This window comes from Rhagoletis zephyria, unplaced genomic scaffold, assembly GCF_001687245.7.
Source record: "Rhagoletis zephyria isolate East Lansing unplaced genomic scaffold, Rhagoletis_zephyria_1.1 Rzeph_scaffold_02299, whole genome shotgun sequence".
Classification (NCBI taxonomy): domain Eukaryota; kingdom Metazoa; phylum Arthropoda; class Insecta; order Diptera; family Tephritidae; genus Rhagoletis; species Rhagoletis zephyria.
Window position 1 is genome coordinate 53,219 of NW_016159383.1, and position 14,622 is coordinate 67,840.

General features: G+C 34.4%; 1 protein-coding gene across 1 annotated transcript in view; it reads right to left on the reverse strand.

Annotated features, from left to right (window-relative positions):
• Nucleotides 1–207: 207 nt before the first annotated feature.
• Nucleotides 208–14,622, reverse strand: part of LOC108366517 (protein split ends-like) — a gene marked incomplete at its 5' end in the record, with an annotated part of 32,242 nt that continues 17,827 nt past the window's right edge. The window contains 9 exons of the mRNA XM_017620938.1: nucleotides 208–1,900; nucleotides 1,975–2,144; nucleotides 4,339–4,472; nucleotides 4,621–4,989; nucleotides 5,049–5,306; nucleotides 5,382–6,221; nucleotides 6,290–6,471; nucleotides 6,717–6,890; nucleotides 9,486–10,064. Coding sequence (XP_017476427.1) covers nucleotides 1,884–1,900; nucleotides 1,975–2,144; nucleotides 4,339–4,472; nucleotides 4,621–4,989; nucleotides 5,049–5,306; nucleotides 5,382–6,221; nucleotides 6,290–6,471; nucleotides 6,717–6,890; nucleotides 9,486–10,064 — 2,723 coding nt within the window. The remainder of the gene's footprint in view (nucleotides 1,901–1,974; nucleotides 2,145–4,338; nucleotides 4,473–4,620; nucleotides 4,990–5,048; nucleotides 5,307–5,381; nucleotides 6,222–6,289; nucleotides 6,472–6,716; nucleotides 6,891–9,485; nucleotides 10,065–14,622) is intronic.

Below are 14,622 nucleotides of genomic sequence, written 5' to 3' on the forward strand. Positions count from 1 at the left end.
TTTAATACCATTTTTTTTTGTTAATTTGCACGTCGAATGCGCGCCTAGCTTTTTGAAAATAAATATTTAAATTGCGTTAAAAATAATGAGCAAATCGAGAGAACAAGCATTTAAAATAGAAATAAAAACCTAACACCAAAGAGGGGGAAAAGTGGTGTTTAAGATTATATTTTCACACAAAGATATAGATTGGCAATTTATTCAAAAAAAAAATTGCTGGCTTGTGAGCAAGACTTGATCAAAATTGTTACCACGAGTTGAAAAGCAATTTTTGATATACACACGATTATTTTTGATAACATTTTTCCTAAAGCATTTTAACTGCTGCGAGAGGCCTCTGAACAAACTCATAGGCTTCCTAAAATCGAATACAAGTTTCATTAAATATACATATATATATGTAGTATGTATGTATACTTTAACTATACACTTGCGGCATGATGGTACATTTGAAACGCAAAACATATGTATATGAAAATAAGTTACCAAATCAGTGGGGAAAAAAGGCGCTTATGTGATTAGCTTGAACGCTTAAGAATATAACTTGTGTGCTTTTTAGCTGCTGTTTGGTAGGAAGAACAAAGCCACATCGTGCCACGTATATATATAAACAAATTTTCCTCCAGCATTCAAATTTATCATATTAGCAAAATATATATAGAATCCCTATGTGGCATTTATGTCATTATGAATTTTGTGCAATACGCATTAATAAATTTACATACATATGTAACGGCAGGTGCACGCAGAAATGGTTGACATGAAGTATTTTTATAGTAATATATACATATTTGAAAAATGAGAGACCTCTCAAGTCTCGCTGCATTCAGTTCATTTTTCAAACATAGATGCTCGTAGTCAATGTAGAGTTTAGACAATTAGTTAATCATTCGTTTTCCTAAATAGTATGTATACTCCATTGTTTTACATGTATGCAAGTTTATCTAAATGGACTGTATAGCGAAAATATGGATCGCATCTCAAAACTTAGCGCAGCATGAAAATTTGCATTTTTCATGTTTTCAACATTTTTGATTCTAATTGTGTGTGTGTTTTATACTTACAGCAAGTGACTTTCGATTTTTTTTTATTAAATGTTTTGTTCACAATATTCACACAGTTTCAAACATGTATACTACCGTAGTATGTAGATTCAATAAAGTTTCATTTACCATTGTTGTTTTAGAAAATATTGAAAGATATTTAATTTTCCAGCTCTATACAGTCGAACACCCTGTTGTTCATGTCCCTCGCTTTAATTTAGCTTTCTATTTATTGCGCTGCGCTTTTAAACTGAAGTTTTGCTTACACAATATGCAATTTTCCTGCAAACAGTTCTGTGTAATTTCTCATCTCTTTTATCTCAGCATTTTCAATGTCTAACTAAATTTATTTGATATATATGCATATATATATATATATATGTTTTTTTGCTTTTGCTTCGGGAGGAACATTTGCCGTAGTTTTATGCATTTTCCCTTTCTTCTTCAGTATTATTTATTTTGATTTAAATTATATTCTAATCAAAAGTTTTATAAGAATTCTTTGCCTTTCATCATTTGCCGTTGCTTCAAATGAGCCAAGCAGTGTTTAGCTAATATTTTTGTTTTTCCTTAATATGCACTTTGCTTTAGCTTTTTCTTTGCTTCTACAATATACATGTATTATTTTTAAATTAGTTAAACTCGTAAATATTACGCCCTAAATGTCAAGTAACCACAAACTGTCGCATACACTCACACAGCATCTTGAAAACGCCAACGCGCACAATCAATGGGCTTATTTTTTTTTTCAAAAATTCTCATAATTATGCTGCATCTTATAATTGTTGCAGTTTTTAGTTTGCGCGTCCGTAAATTTGCAGGCTACTAGCACGATTAGACTCACAGCAATGAAATATCTGAAAAAAGAAATTAAAAAAGGAGTTTACAATTTGCGTTTACTAAACTTTTTTTGTGAAAATGTTGAACACACCTTTATTTTCGTGACTATCTGCAGTGACTAGTGTTGCGGTTGTTGTTGTGTTTAACAAACTGTTGTTGTTGTTGAAGTTTACTGCATTGTTGATATCTTGTGACTCAATGCTCAAATCAATTAATTGATTTGCTGCTGCTGTTACGGTATCCTGCAGGTTATTGATATCACTTTTTTAGGGAGCGGAAAATTGCAAGTAAAAAGAAATGAAAGAAAATTATTGAAGCACATAAAATAGCAAATAAAAGTAAGCATAAATGTGCAATTGATTTAAAAATATAAGAAAATGGCTTTACAAATTAAGGCATGCATTAATTTTAAAAGAGTGTACCTATGGAAGCAAGCTGGGTATGTATGCATGTAGTCACCTGTGACGTATTCAGAAATACTAAAATATAGTAACAAACATAGTTGCACGCATAAAAAGCTGTAAACTTTCAGAATTATACAAAATAAAAAGCCAGTAAGCAATGCTTATTCGAACCAGTATTATATAACTGAGTCGTTCCGGTTACGTAGACCCGATTTTCGTGGAACAAGATACTAGGTAGTCTGCACAGGCAACTAAAAAATCTATGCTGTTTACCTTTCCCATACTGTGCCAAAAAGAATAGTCGCAGAATTGTTCGCTCGATTTAGTTATGGAAACCTCGTTGTTAAAGATGGATCACGCTCTGATCGGCCAATCACAGAAAAGTCTTTGAAATAATGGAAATGAATGGGCGATATCGACATGCAAGCAGTCATGAAAACGCTTGACAACTAAACATCCATCATCGAAGAGTATTTAACTATTTGGGAAGGTGGAATACAAAAAATCGATGCTTGGGTACCTCGAAAATTAACGGCGAAAATATAATCGAATTTTCATCTGAGAATCATTTTGAAAGGAAATTAATGAAAAATGGGTCGCATACAACAAAAACATGATCCAAAAGCAAGAAGCTGCATAAATCATAGAAATTTCAGATTGACTCCACAGCAGGTAATGGTATGTGCTTGATGAGATTCAAAGGAAATTGCCCATCTTGAAATACTAACGACTGGAAAAACGTTCGATTCTTATCTCTACTGTCAGTACATACGGAATCGCTAAATGTATCGATGGACACACCTATTATAATTATAGTATTCTAAAGAAATATTTCAATACTCCGATAGCGATATATTGAAAACATTTGCGATAAGTTGATATAGATCGATAGAGTGTTAACAGTGGCGGTAAATATGTACATATATATGTATATCGATAAATATATTTAACGGTATCCCAAACGACAATGAATACGAATATGAATGATGAAACGGCGAGTTAATTGTCTGTGGCGCGGAAAGTTGCCAAAAGGTCAACGAACAAAGCACACCATATATAGATTACTATATACTAGTTTTATCCGTGCTATTTACACGCAAAAAATTACGCAGTGTCTTTTTAGCCTACCCGCTAGTTAATTAAGTTAATTTAAGTTTTTTTCTTTAATTTATCAGTTGGAATAATTTCTGGGTCTATTTTCATGTCCACCATAGAAACGAATTGATAAGAATTTGTGTAAAAGACTCTGCCGACTGTTTCAAAATTGTAACCCTACAACTGATATTTTTATTTCCTTATCTCCGTTGTTAATCGAACATTTGCTTGGCAATAAATGATCATAATAATTGTCAGAATTTTCACAATACATATCCATTCTTTTCACGCGTCTCTTTTCAAAAACCTGCAGCTGATGACTCAAGTGCAAGGTCAACTCACAAAACCCGTTTTTTATGCAGCCATTTTTTCTAAAAGCATTTTCTTTTAGCCATGCATTATATNTAATTGTCTGTGGCGCGGAAAGTTGCCAAAAGGTCAACGAACAAAGCACAGCATATATAGATTACTATATACTAGTTTTATCTGTGCTATTTACAAGCAAAAAATTACGCAGTGTCTTTTTAGTCTACCCGCTAGTTAATTAAGTTAATTTAATTTTTTTTTTTTTAATTTATCAGTTGGAATAATTTCTGGGTCTATTTTCATGTCCACCATAGAAACGAATTGATAAGAATTTGTGTAAAAGACTCTGCAGACTATTTCCAAATTGTAACCCTACAACTGATATTTTTATTTCCTTATCTCCTTTGTTAATCGAACATTTGCTTGGCAATATATGATCATAATAATTGTCAGAATTTTCACAATACATATCCATTCTTTTCACGCGTATCTTTTCAAAAACCTGCAGCTGATGACTCAAGTGCAAGGTCAACTCGCAAAACCCGTTTTTTATGCAGCCATTTTTTCTAAAAGCGTTTTCTTTTAGCCATGCATTATATGTATTTAAAAGTGCTTTGCTATCTGTCAATTTTAAAGTTAAGCTTTCTTACTTTTTATTGTTCAAGTTTTCGATGTGATGGCCATTGCCGTTTGCGACAGTGGTCGCATTTATTGTTGTAGTTGTTGTTGTTGTGGTATTTTGCAAAAGCACATCACTGTTAATCGGCAATTTTCCATTGCTCACCTCGAGTATTNTTTTTATTGTTCAAGTTTTCGATGTGATGGCCATTGCCGTTTGCGACAGTAGTCGCATTTATTGTTGTAGTTGTTGTTGTTGTTGTGGTATTTTGCAAAAGCACATCACTGTTAATCGGCAATTTTCCATTGCTCACCTCGAGTATCTGTGTTGGTTGCTGGAAATGTTGCTGTTGTTGTTGGAGATTTTTCACATTCTCATCGATAATCATATTGGAGAAACTATTTATCAGCGCAGTTTCCTTGTCAATAACGGCTTGCTCGTACATGGCCTGCGTATTTTGTGGCTCCAATTTATCTGTTGTTGGTGCTGGTGCTGTTGTTGTGATGTTTTGTGTTATTGGCGGATTCGGTGTGGTCGCAGTTGTAGTGGAGCCCGACGTTGAGCTACTGTCAGTGCTATTAACAGCATTGGTTGCTGTAGTTGTTGTAAAGGATTGTTGATCTTGTTGTGGTGTTTCTTGTGGTTGCAAGTTCTCGGCAGCCGATTTAGGCGTAGTGCTTTCCTAATGGGTGCAAACAAATTCCTGATTTATAGAAAAAAATAAACAGATAAATAACTAACCTTTACTGGTGTGGAATTGGGTGTTGTCGCGCTGCCACCACCACCACCACCACCTCTACGTGTACGCGACATGATCGCTTCAACGCGTTTGCGTCGTTCTTCGCGCTCCTTTTCTTCTCGTTTAAGACGTTCGGCAACCTCAAGTCGTTGTTTCTCTGCTTCTTCCTTGGCCTTTTTATCGGCCTCCTCGCGTTGTACGCGCTGTTTATCCTCTTCTTCACGCTTGCGGCGTTCCTCTTCTTCCTTTTGCTTTGCCTCCTAAAATGCGAAAGTGCATGTAGTTAATGAATTATTTCATCAATACTCGCCACTATTAAATTTTGCCCTACTCACTTCAATAGCTTGGCGCAAACGCTCTTCCTCTGCTCGACGCTGTTCCTCAGCTAAACGATTCGCTTCCTCTTCGAATGCCCGTTGACGTTCAGCCTCCTCTTCTTGACGCTTGAGTTCAGCAAGGCGTTCGGCCTCCAAGCGTTGACGCTCCAACTCAGCCTGACGTTCAGCCTCTTCACGAGCAAGACGACGTCGTTCGGCCAATGCAGCTTTCGCCTCTTCCTCAGTAGTAATCTTGCTTTTAGCAATCATTGAAGCGGTCATGAGGTCATTACTCTCGCCGTTCTGGGTTGGTGGCGAAAGCTCACGTACTTCTGAATTCTCTTTGCTGCCATTTTGTGAACGTGGCTGTGGCTGTGGCGGGGCTGGTTGCTGCTCCGCTTGTTTGGGCTCAACACTTTCCACTGCTGGGGATGGCTCTATTTTGGCTTCAGTTACGGACACAAGGCTCTCTACGGCCTGTTCTATTTCACCAATAACTTCAATTGTAGAACCTAACGATTCGGTGCCTATAGACTCGGATGCGACCGAGGCTGGTGCTGTTACCATTGTTGGCTCAGTTGGTGCAGCGGCAATCGTATCAGCTGTAGTAGACTCAGCCTCAGATTTTGCAATATTTAATGAATTCTTCTCTTCTTTACTCTGTACCGGAGCTGGACTTTCCTCCTTCTTTTGCTCAACAGCAGTGACTTTGTCTTTTTCGCTCTTCGTTATTGTCTGGCTCGGAGAAGGAGAAATTAATGATTTAGTCATTACGTCTTTACTGGATCTATTCAAGCGATCCGAACTGGGCGTTTTTGAAAGCGATTTGGGTGTGGTGGCTTTGGGTGTTACTGAGTCCTGTAATTGTAAGACAAACAGTTCATTATATAGCAGATTGTTTAGTGATTGATATACAAAGAGCTTACCCGTTTAGCTGAGGGTTTCTTTTCGGCGCTGGACAAACGTGAAGAAGATGACACAAACATTGAGGTCGACATCATATTTGATGTTCGTTTGGGGGTATTTTGTGCTGATGTTGTAGTTGTCGTAGATGAAGGTGTTGAAGCCTTCACTGGCGGCCTGTTATCTTTTTTGTGTTTATTAAGGTCTGTAAATTGGGGCAAATAGTTAGCTATGTACATTTGCGATAAGTTTATATACAAAGTGATCATCCTCTAAGACAAGAAATATAACAACCAAGCATCACGCATACGAGAGAACTATTTTATCAAATGAAAGCGCGTATGTACAATTATGCACAAAGTATGTACGAGTATGCAGTTATGATTATATGTATGTATGTATGTACATATTTACTATGTTTTACATTATATGAAAAGCACATTTACTCACCCTCCAGCGACATGCCAGTACCGGCAATACTAGCTGGCCGTTGCTTACGTGTGGCCGGTACAGATCTTCTAGCCACGTAACCAGATGTGGATATATTTGTGGATGTGGACATTGCACTACCCGGCCTTGAAGTGCTGATGTGGCCGCCTGGGGTGACATTTCCAGAACGTGAACCTAACACCGATTCAACAACACAACGACATAGTTATGTGAATAATAAATGTTACATAAAATAAAATAAAAATTATATACAAAAATTAAGTGATTTGGTGATGAAGAGCTGAGAGTAGATGATTTGGTAAATGAGTTGTCAATTGATGTAATGTTTAAAAACCAAAGTACGACAAAAGAAACATCCAACAAAAAAAAAAATAGTAACAAAGACGAACAAATCCACCACCAAAACTGAAAACAAATACAAATGCATGTTTAATACACGCCTAAGTAGAAAACAAAAAGCGTTTAAAACACAAAGAGCAAGTTTATTAAATACACATATGTACATACATATATATTTTTAGCAAAAGATACCCAAAACCAATTCAAGCGAAGCAAATACAATTATATTTTTTTTTTTTGCGACAGAGGATTAACTGCTCGAGCCTCTACAGGTGGGATGCTAATTTTTGCTAAGATGTGGATATGGCGGCTGGAGCACATTTTACGTTCAAACACTTATTGGAAAGGCTAATTGTATTAGGGTAATGCGTTAGTTTTGGATATTTAAAAAAAAAGTGCAAAAAATTGGAGAGTGCCGAAATTTAAACAAATTTGTCTAGTGAATGGCTGAAATTTTCAATATCACCCAGACTGTTTAAGGAACGTGTTTGTAGTTTTTGTAATTGAATGATCCAATTATGCCAATTTCAATTTTCTAAGATAATTTTCTTGTTAAATTTAATTTTTCCATATTCATCGACATTAATACTAGAAATTTATAATTATTATTTTTGAAATTGAGACATCTTCGAAAACTCTTCATTTGGATATTGTGCCGGGTGGAGTCAAAAGTCATCGCTTACAATATTTGCAGCAGCCGTTGTTCGCACGTTCTGGCATCACTGAAGCCATTCGCATCCAGACAGCGGCGCGAAAAAAATAGGAACGCGACAATTTAACAAGTTTTGGCTATTCTTCTTTACTTTATTTAATATTTATAATTTTTTTTATAAAAGTATAGCTCATTTTCGAATAAAAACCACATAAGTACAAACTTCAAACTTTTTAATGAGCATTTTTACAAAACATTTTGGTATGCAGTTCTATAGCCCATTAAATTTTAGTACAAAAAAGTGCAAGTGTGAGGTTCCTAAAAAGCCGCGTTGTTTTTTTTTAATAATTTTTTTGCTGAGGGTGTTACGTATTTTTTCCAATATAAAAACATTGTCGAACATACTTTGTATGAAAGAAAATTCGTAATAGCACACATAAATATAAAGATCTGGCCTAGCACTGAGACTGCAGCAGTTTTTTTTAAAAACTCAGTGGTGAATTTTATGTTGTTACAACAACAACAACAACAATGAAACCCAAAATAAAAGCATTGATGAAGTTAAAGCCTTAATTACACCACCACTAAAAATTGTTGGTATTTAAAATCAATCAAGAACAGCAAGCTCGATATTTGTATTCCTTGAAATATATGTACAATGTCTTTTCGCTCCACCCAATGAGCGGCATAATGTGGTGCGCTCAAAAAAAAAACTCTACATTTCACTTTCAAACTTAGACAACGTTATATTTAGCGCCTAAAACTATGCAACAATTAGGTTTACGAAATTTTTATTACATAATGATAATGTGAAATTAACTCCGGGATCTATGATTAGGTGATTGATGATTTTGTTTTATTTTTGAAAATTCTTTTTAAAGAATCGGTAAAGACTTAACAAAATGAGCATGTGAATGTATAATGTATAACGTAACTGTAAAACACCATCGAAAATAATGCTTACTTTGCAAACAAAGCTAAAGACCAAAGCTTAAGGTATTGAGCAAAATATGTGCCTTATTGGTATTTTTCAATTCGTTTTTGCTTTAGATTAAATAACTCAGACAAAGAATAGACATTGACACAGACAATAACTATTTACAAAGACACGATTTTGCTCAACAACTTGGCAAGCAGGAAGCTACAGCTATGAAATAATTTTATACAAATAGAGTGCTAGTAGCAAAGTGTATGTAGGTATGTGTGTTTAATGGTGTGTACAGTCGTTTTGAAATATATTATATAAATAATTACACATTTTTGCAGCTCAAGAATATTACATAGAAAACGCATTTGTATGAAAAGTGAAATTGTATGGTTCTATGTAAATTAATTCACTACAGAGTCACGCAAAGCCGTGGGAGAATTCCAAATAAGATAGCGTGTTTTTGGCGAGTAGACGAGTTCTGAGTGCCGCGTAGTAGTATTTTTTCACACAAGGACTTAAAACAAATGACCAAATGCAGTGAATCCACAGAGTGGTGAGTAAGAGAGGAGGTGGAGGAATGAATCGAAGTTAAAAAGAGAAGAGAAACATAAGTATTTAGCATATGAAACACAATATAACTGGTGTTTGGTTGTCATGAAATGGATTAGCAAAAGTTATTATTATTATTACATATTTCTTACGGTGATAATTTTAGTGATTTGCTATTTTATTGATTGGTTTGGTTTGATTTAGCTATTATTGGTTGCTTGGTTGTTAAATTATTATACCATAAAGAGTGTGAGAAAAAAAAGAAGAAAAAAAAATACAACAAAACTTCACGAACACACACCTGTTGTTATTGAGAAACTAGAATTCATGATCAATAATGAGTTTGGATCGAAACGGTAGGGGTTAGTAAGATGATTTAGTAGCTGCTGGCTGCGTTTAGTCCCAATCGCGGATGGTGATGAAGCTAATGATGATTGCAGATACTTTCTAGTAGCAGCCGTTTGTAAGCCCAAATTCGAGCGTGGCGTTGCGCTCGACCATGAATTGTTTAACTGCGTTAAACTCTTACAGGTGGTATCGCGTTGGCCACCGTTCAATGGACGAAAACTGCTGCTGGATATGCCGCCACCGCCGCTGCTGCCTGCTGCACTACTAAGCGAGTATTTGGCGCGCCCACCGGCCAGATGTGTCATACTGCGTGACATAGCGTTAACACCGCCTGCACCGGCACTGCTACTACCGCTTCCATGTCGTGGTTTGCTTCCATGTCGTCGCCGACCACCACCACCCAAAGATTCGGTTTCGTCCAAGAGTTCCATTTGCTCGCGACGTTCTCGTTCGAGTATAGCGCGTATATGCTCGCCATTGCGACGTATCGGCTGAGCCAATTGATCCAGACGACTCATGGAGAAGGCACGACCTGATTGTTGAGTTTTTGCATTCGCAACAAAGATGATGGATATTGTCGTCGTTGCGATTGATGGCGATTTGTTGATGATGCAGGAGAGGAGCAGTGAATTGAATTGAATTGAATTTTGAGTTGAGTGAATTGATTTTTGTGTTTGATATAAGTTTTTTTTTTTTTTTTTTTCAAAAATTAATAAAAAATTTGATAAACAAATTGCAAATTGAATATATTGTGAATTACAAAAAAAATATATATTTAAAATAAATAACTTAATGTTAATAAACAAGCTAAATATAAATAAGCTAATTTATGTATACATATGTTTTATGCGCTCTGTGTGCTATATTTGTGGTTTTGCGGCATAGCGTAGGCGTAGCAATGCACAAGGCGCGTGACATTGCTGCTTTGGATTTGGTGCAAATAATCACAGTGAAACTACAACAAAGTACAAGTGAAAAAGCGAGTGGTTTCGTAGGACGATACATACAATATTTATAGTGGTAGAAATAATTGCGTATAAGGTGAAAAAATATATAGAAAAATTAGTTTGCAGGAAAAATCTTTTTTTGATACTTTTTCGAAGCGGGAGGCCCAAAAGCAGCATTTACATGAGACGATTTTTAAGCGTTTCAACATCGCCTGAAAAATTGAAACACAATTTGCGCAACCGTTTTTGAATCGCGTAGAAAATCGCCTCATGTAATGTGTTACTTAATTAGCATTCAAATAGAGTTTACAAGTTTTATAAAGTGATGTTTTTTATACGATTTACATATAAAGCATTTAACCAGGGAAACAATGGCTAAGATAGTTGCAAGTCTTTTGTAAGACAATTGAAAGACAGTAGGTAAGATATGTATGTAGTTAGAACAATTTTAATTAATATATTCACGAGCCTTACAAAAAAAAGCTCCTTGGCAACTTTCTGCGTGAAAAAGCTCTTTTGACAGAAAATATGGAGCATGATCCAAATAGAGATGTATAGTATATCACCGAGAGATCCGACGTTCGAATCCTTGGACAATGGAACTTTTTTTATTATTTTTTTTTAATATTATTTATTTATTATTTAAATCAATTTGTATATTTATTTGTTTAAATATATATATATATAAATATATGTATATATATTTTTAATTTTTAATTCTTTTTCTTTTAATTTTATTGTTTTGAAAAGATAAGTATTTTTTAATTTCATTTAAGTTTTAGAAACTTATTTTCTTTTTTTTTTAATTTAATTTCCTTGTAATTTTTAGATTCTATCGCTTTGAAAAGAAAAACATTTTTTTTAACATCATTTAATTTTTAGGAACTTATGTATTTAATTTTTTTGCCCTTTTTTATTATATATTTTTTTCTTTTTTTTAATTTAATTTTCTTGCAATTTTTAGATTTCATTGTTTTAAAAAATGTTTTTTTATTTCATTTAATTTTTAGAACACAACTGATATTTTTATTTTCTTAAATAAATTTTTTTCTTTTTATTAATAAATTTTCTTTTAATTTTTGGTTTTTAACGTTTTAAAAAGAAAAAAGATGTATGTATAAAGCTTATTGCTATAAGACAAACAGAATAACGCTAGACCTCCTTGTTGACAGATCTTTCAATTATTTAGTCTTTCGATAGACAGAAAAGAGCTTTCCAGATAGCTGCCCGATTTGACAATTTTCTAACGAAATACTGTGGTGAGTTGAAAGACAGTTGCCAGTATTGCCATGTAAGTCTATTTTATTCATTGTATTTGGTTATCACGCTACAGCATACTATATCAGATTTGAAACCTCTTGAACAGCGAAAGAAAACATTTCCGTATGAAATGAAGGGGCTTAGATCTTACATTTTTGTAGCAAATCCAGTGTTTGTAAGTAGATATACCATAAGAAACTATAGTACACCCAGCAGAAAATTTCAGGAGCTAAAAGCCCTTGCGAAATTCTTTTGTTGGAGTTTTCAAGTTGCTTATTTAATTCACGGAAATTGTACCTCTTTAAGGTATTCAGTTATTTAAAGTTCATATGAATTGTGTTTTATGCAACTATTAAGGCACTTGACAAATCCACATCAAGGGCAGTAATGGAATACATACATACTCCAAAATAGCTAGCGAGCAGGCACGTCACATATATAGTCTGGGTGCCCTGCCGCAGGATTATACGAATATATATCAGCAAACCTCACTGGTTGCAAGTAAGGGATCCATTTGCTCGGCTTTCAACGCCGGTATACCCCTATAATCTTGTAAACTATAGTTAAGAGTAAAATTGTATTGCACAGACTAATACAAGATGCCATCTTGTAGGATAGCATCACACATCGGGCCCAAATTAGATAAAACATTTAGTGGGCCCATGAACATCTAAGAGGTACGCCTGCATCTAATGTTTTATGAGGACAGCCTTGATAACCTACCCACCTATCTAATGCAGAAATAGGACGATGTTTTGCCTTGAACTGGAGTCGGAAGTCATTTTAATTTTTTTCATTTTTGATTAATTTCATTTCATTTATTGCAAAATTATTAGTTTGTCCAAAAATTTAAATAAAGTCCAGAAAAATTGATATTTGGCGCAAAAGATTTTGCTGAGTTTTAGGCAGAGCTTCTCCTATAATTTTTGGTGTGACTTTTAATGTTGTCGCTGACAAGTTTACTTCGGCTTAGCTTGCATAAATTGCTTGCTCAGTAACAGAAAGGTAGAAATAATCACCTCCAAAAATAGCAGACATGCTACATCAAAAGGAGGTTATTCTGGAAAACATACATACGTGAAAGAAACAGCGAAGAAAGCTGCAGATTATTTATGATTACTAGCAAAATATACAGTGGTCCACAAGCAATAGGAGCGCGATTTTTTCACCCGTTTTGACTTTTTTCCTTTGTTTGGTTAATGTTTATCAGTTTTTTTTTTTATTAAAAGTATAGCTTATTATCCAAGAAAAACCACATGAATATGAATTTCAAACGTTTTGCAAAATAATAGAAATTTAAAATTTTTTAACCAAATTTTTATTTTTAAATTTAGGTATGCAGTTTTATAGCGCATTAAATTTTAATATAACAAAGAGCAAGTTTGAAGTTGCTAAAAAGTCGCATTGATTTTTGGCATTTTTTTTACTGATGCTGCTAGGCATTTTCTTCCACATAAAAAATTGTCGAGCATACTTTGTATGGACTTAAAAAAAAAAAAAAATTGCCCAAAATCAATAGTTGAAAAATTTTGGTGAAATTTTTTATAATTTTTGCACAAAGGTTTGGTTTTATATTGTTTTTGCTAGATAATGAGCTATGCTGCACGTGATATCCAGAGATCACAGCTCAATACTAAATATTTTCTCGGAATTAATACACTGGCGCTCACTCTCCACCACAGTTTTTTTTTATGAATTAGAATTTCGTACATACTTTTTTTTTTAATTACAGCAAAAACTATATAAACAAAAGCTACTAACGTTATACAGTATTTTTATTGAAATTTCAAACTTTGTTATCAAAATTTTTAGGAAAATTTCAAGAATGCAATTTTATAGCCCATTCAATTTTAGTACATATAATAATGTGCAAGTTTGAAGATGGTCTAGTGCAGTTTTTTTTCATACAACGCATGCATTTTATATGAGGGAAAATGCGCCAAATCGTACAAAAGAAAAAATGTCAAAAATGTACCGGAATTTTGAGCTACTTCAAACTTGCACTTGAAATTTTCATGAAAATTTTATAATTTTTATTTAAATTTTGTACAAAGTTTAAACCTTTGATTTATATAGTTTTTATATTGGATTGAACTATTTATATCAAAAAAAATAGTTTTTTATTAATTTACAAAATTTTACCTCATCAAAAAAAATAGTGGTGGTAAGTTATGCGTTACCGTCAGCATAGATGCACTATAAATCCACGAAGAGGGCACAATAGAACTTAAGGTGGCAGTCGCCTGATAGCCCATTGCCATCAAACGCTTAACTGCAGTTAATAGCTCAGATAAGTTATAATAATTTTAATAAGAGGTGATCCGTAAGGTTTATTTTTTAATTTTTGCTTTTTTCTTTCATTTAATAATAATAATAGATTGGCGCTTGCACATATGTTAGTGTTTGGCCGAGCATCTCCTCCGCTTTGTGGCGTGCGCCTTGATGTTGTCGCACAAAGGGGAGGGACCTACACTTTTACGCCGACTCCGAAAGGCGATTGTATTTTTTTTATGACAGAAAAATGTTGGGTGGTACCAGGCTTGAACCCAGGTCCTGCGGAGTGGTAGCGCGCACTGCTAACCACTACACCACAGCGGCCGCCTTTCCAATAGGCATAAACTGCAGTTAAGGCTTGGTGGAAATTAACTATTGGTAAAGTTATTTCAAATTAAGATCGCCAGTTACTGGCTTGCTGTGATGAAAGTTTAAGACCATTATTCCCAAGAAGCAGTATAAGGTTTATAAAACCAATGCTGAAATCAGTTTATAAAACCGAAGTTCATATACATAAAAAAAACAGCAAAACATACAATAAGCGGAAAGGCACAATAACAAAAGCAATACACACAAAGTGACAACAAGAAGCGGACGCAAAGAAATTTT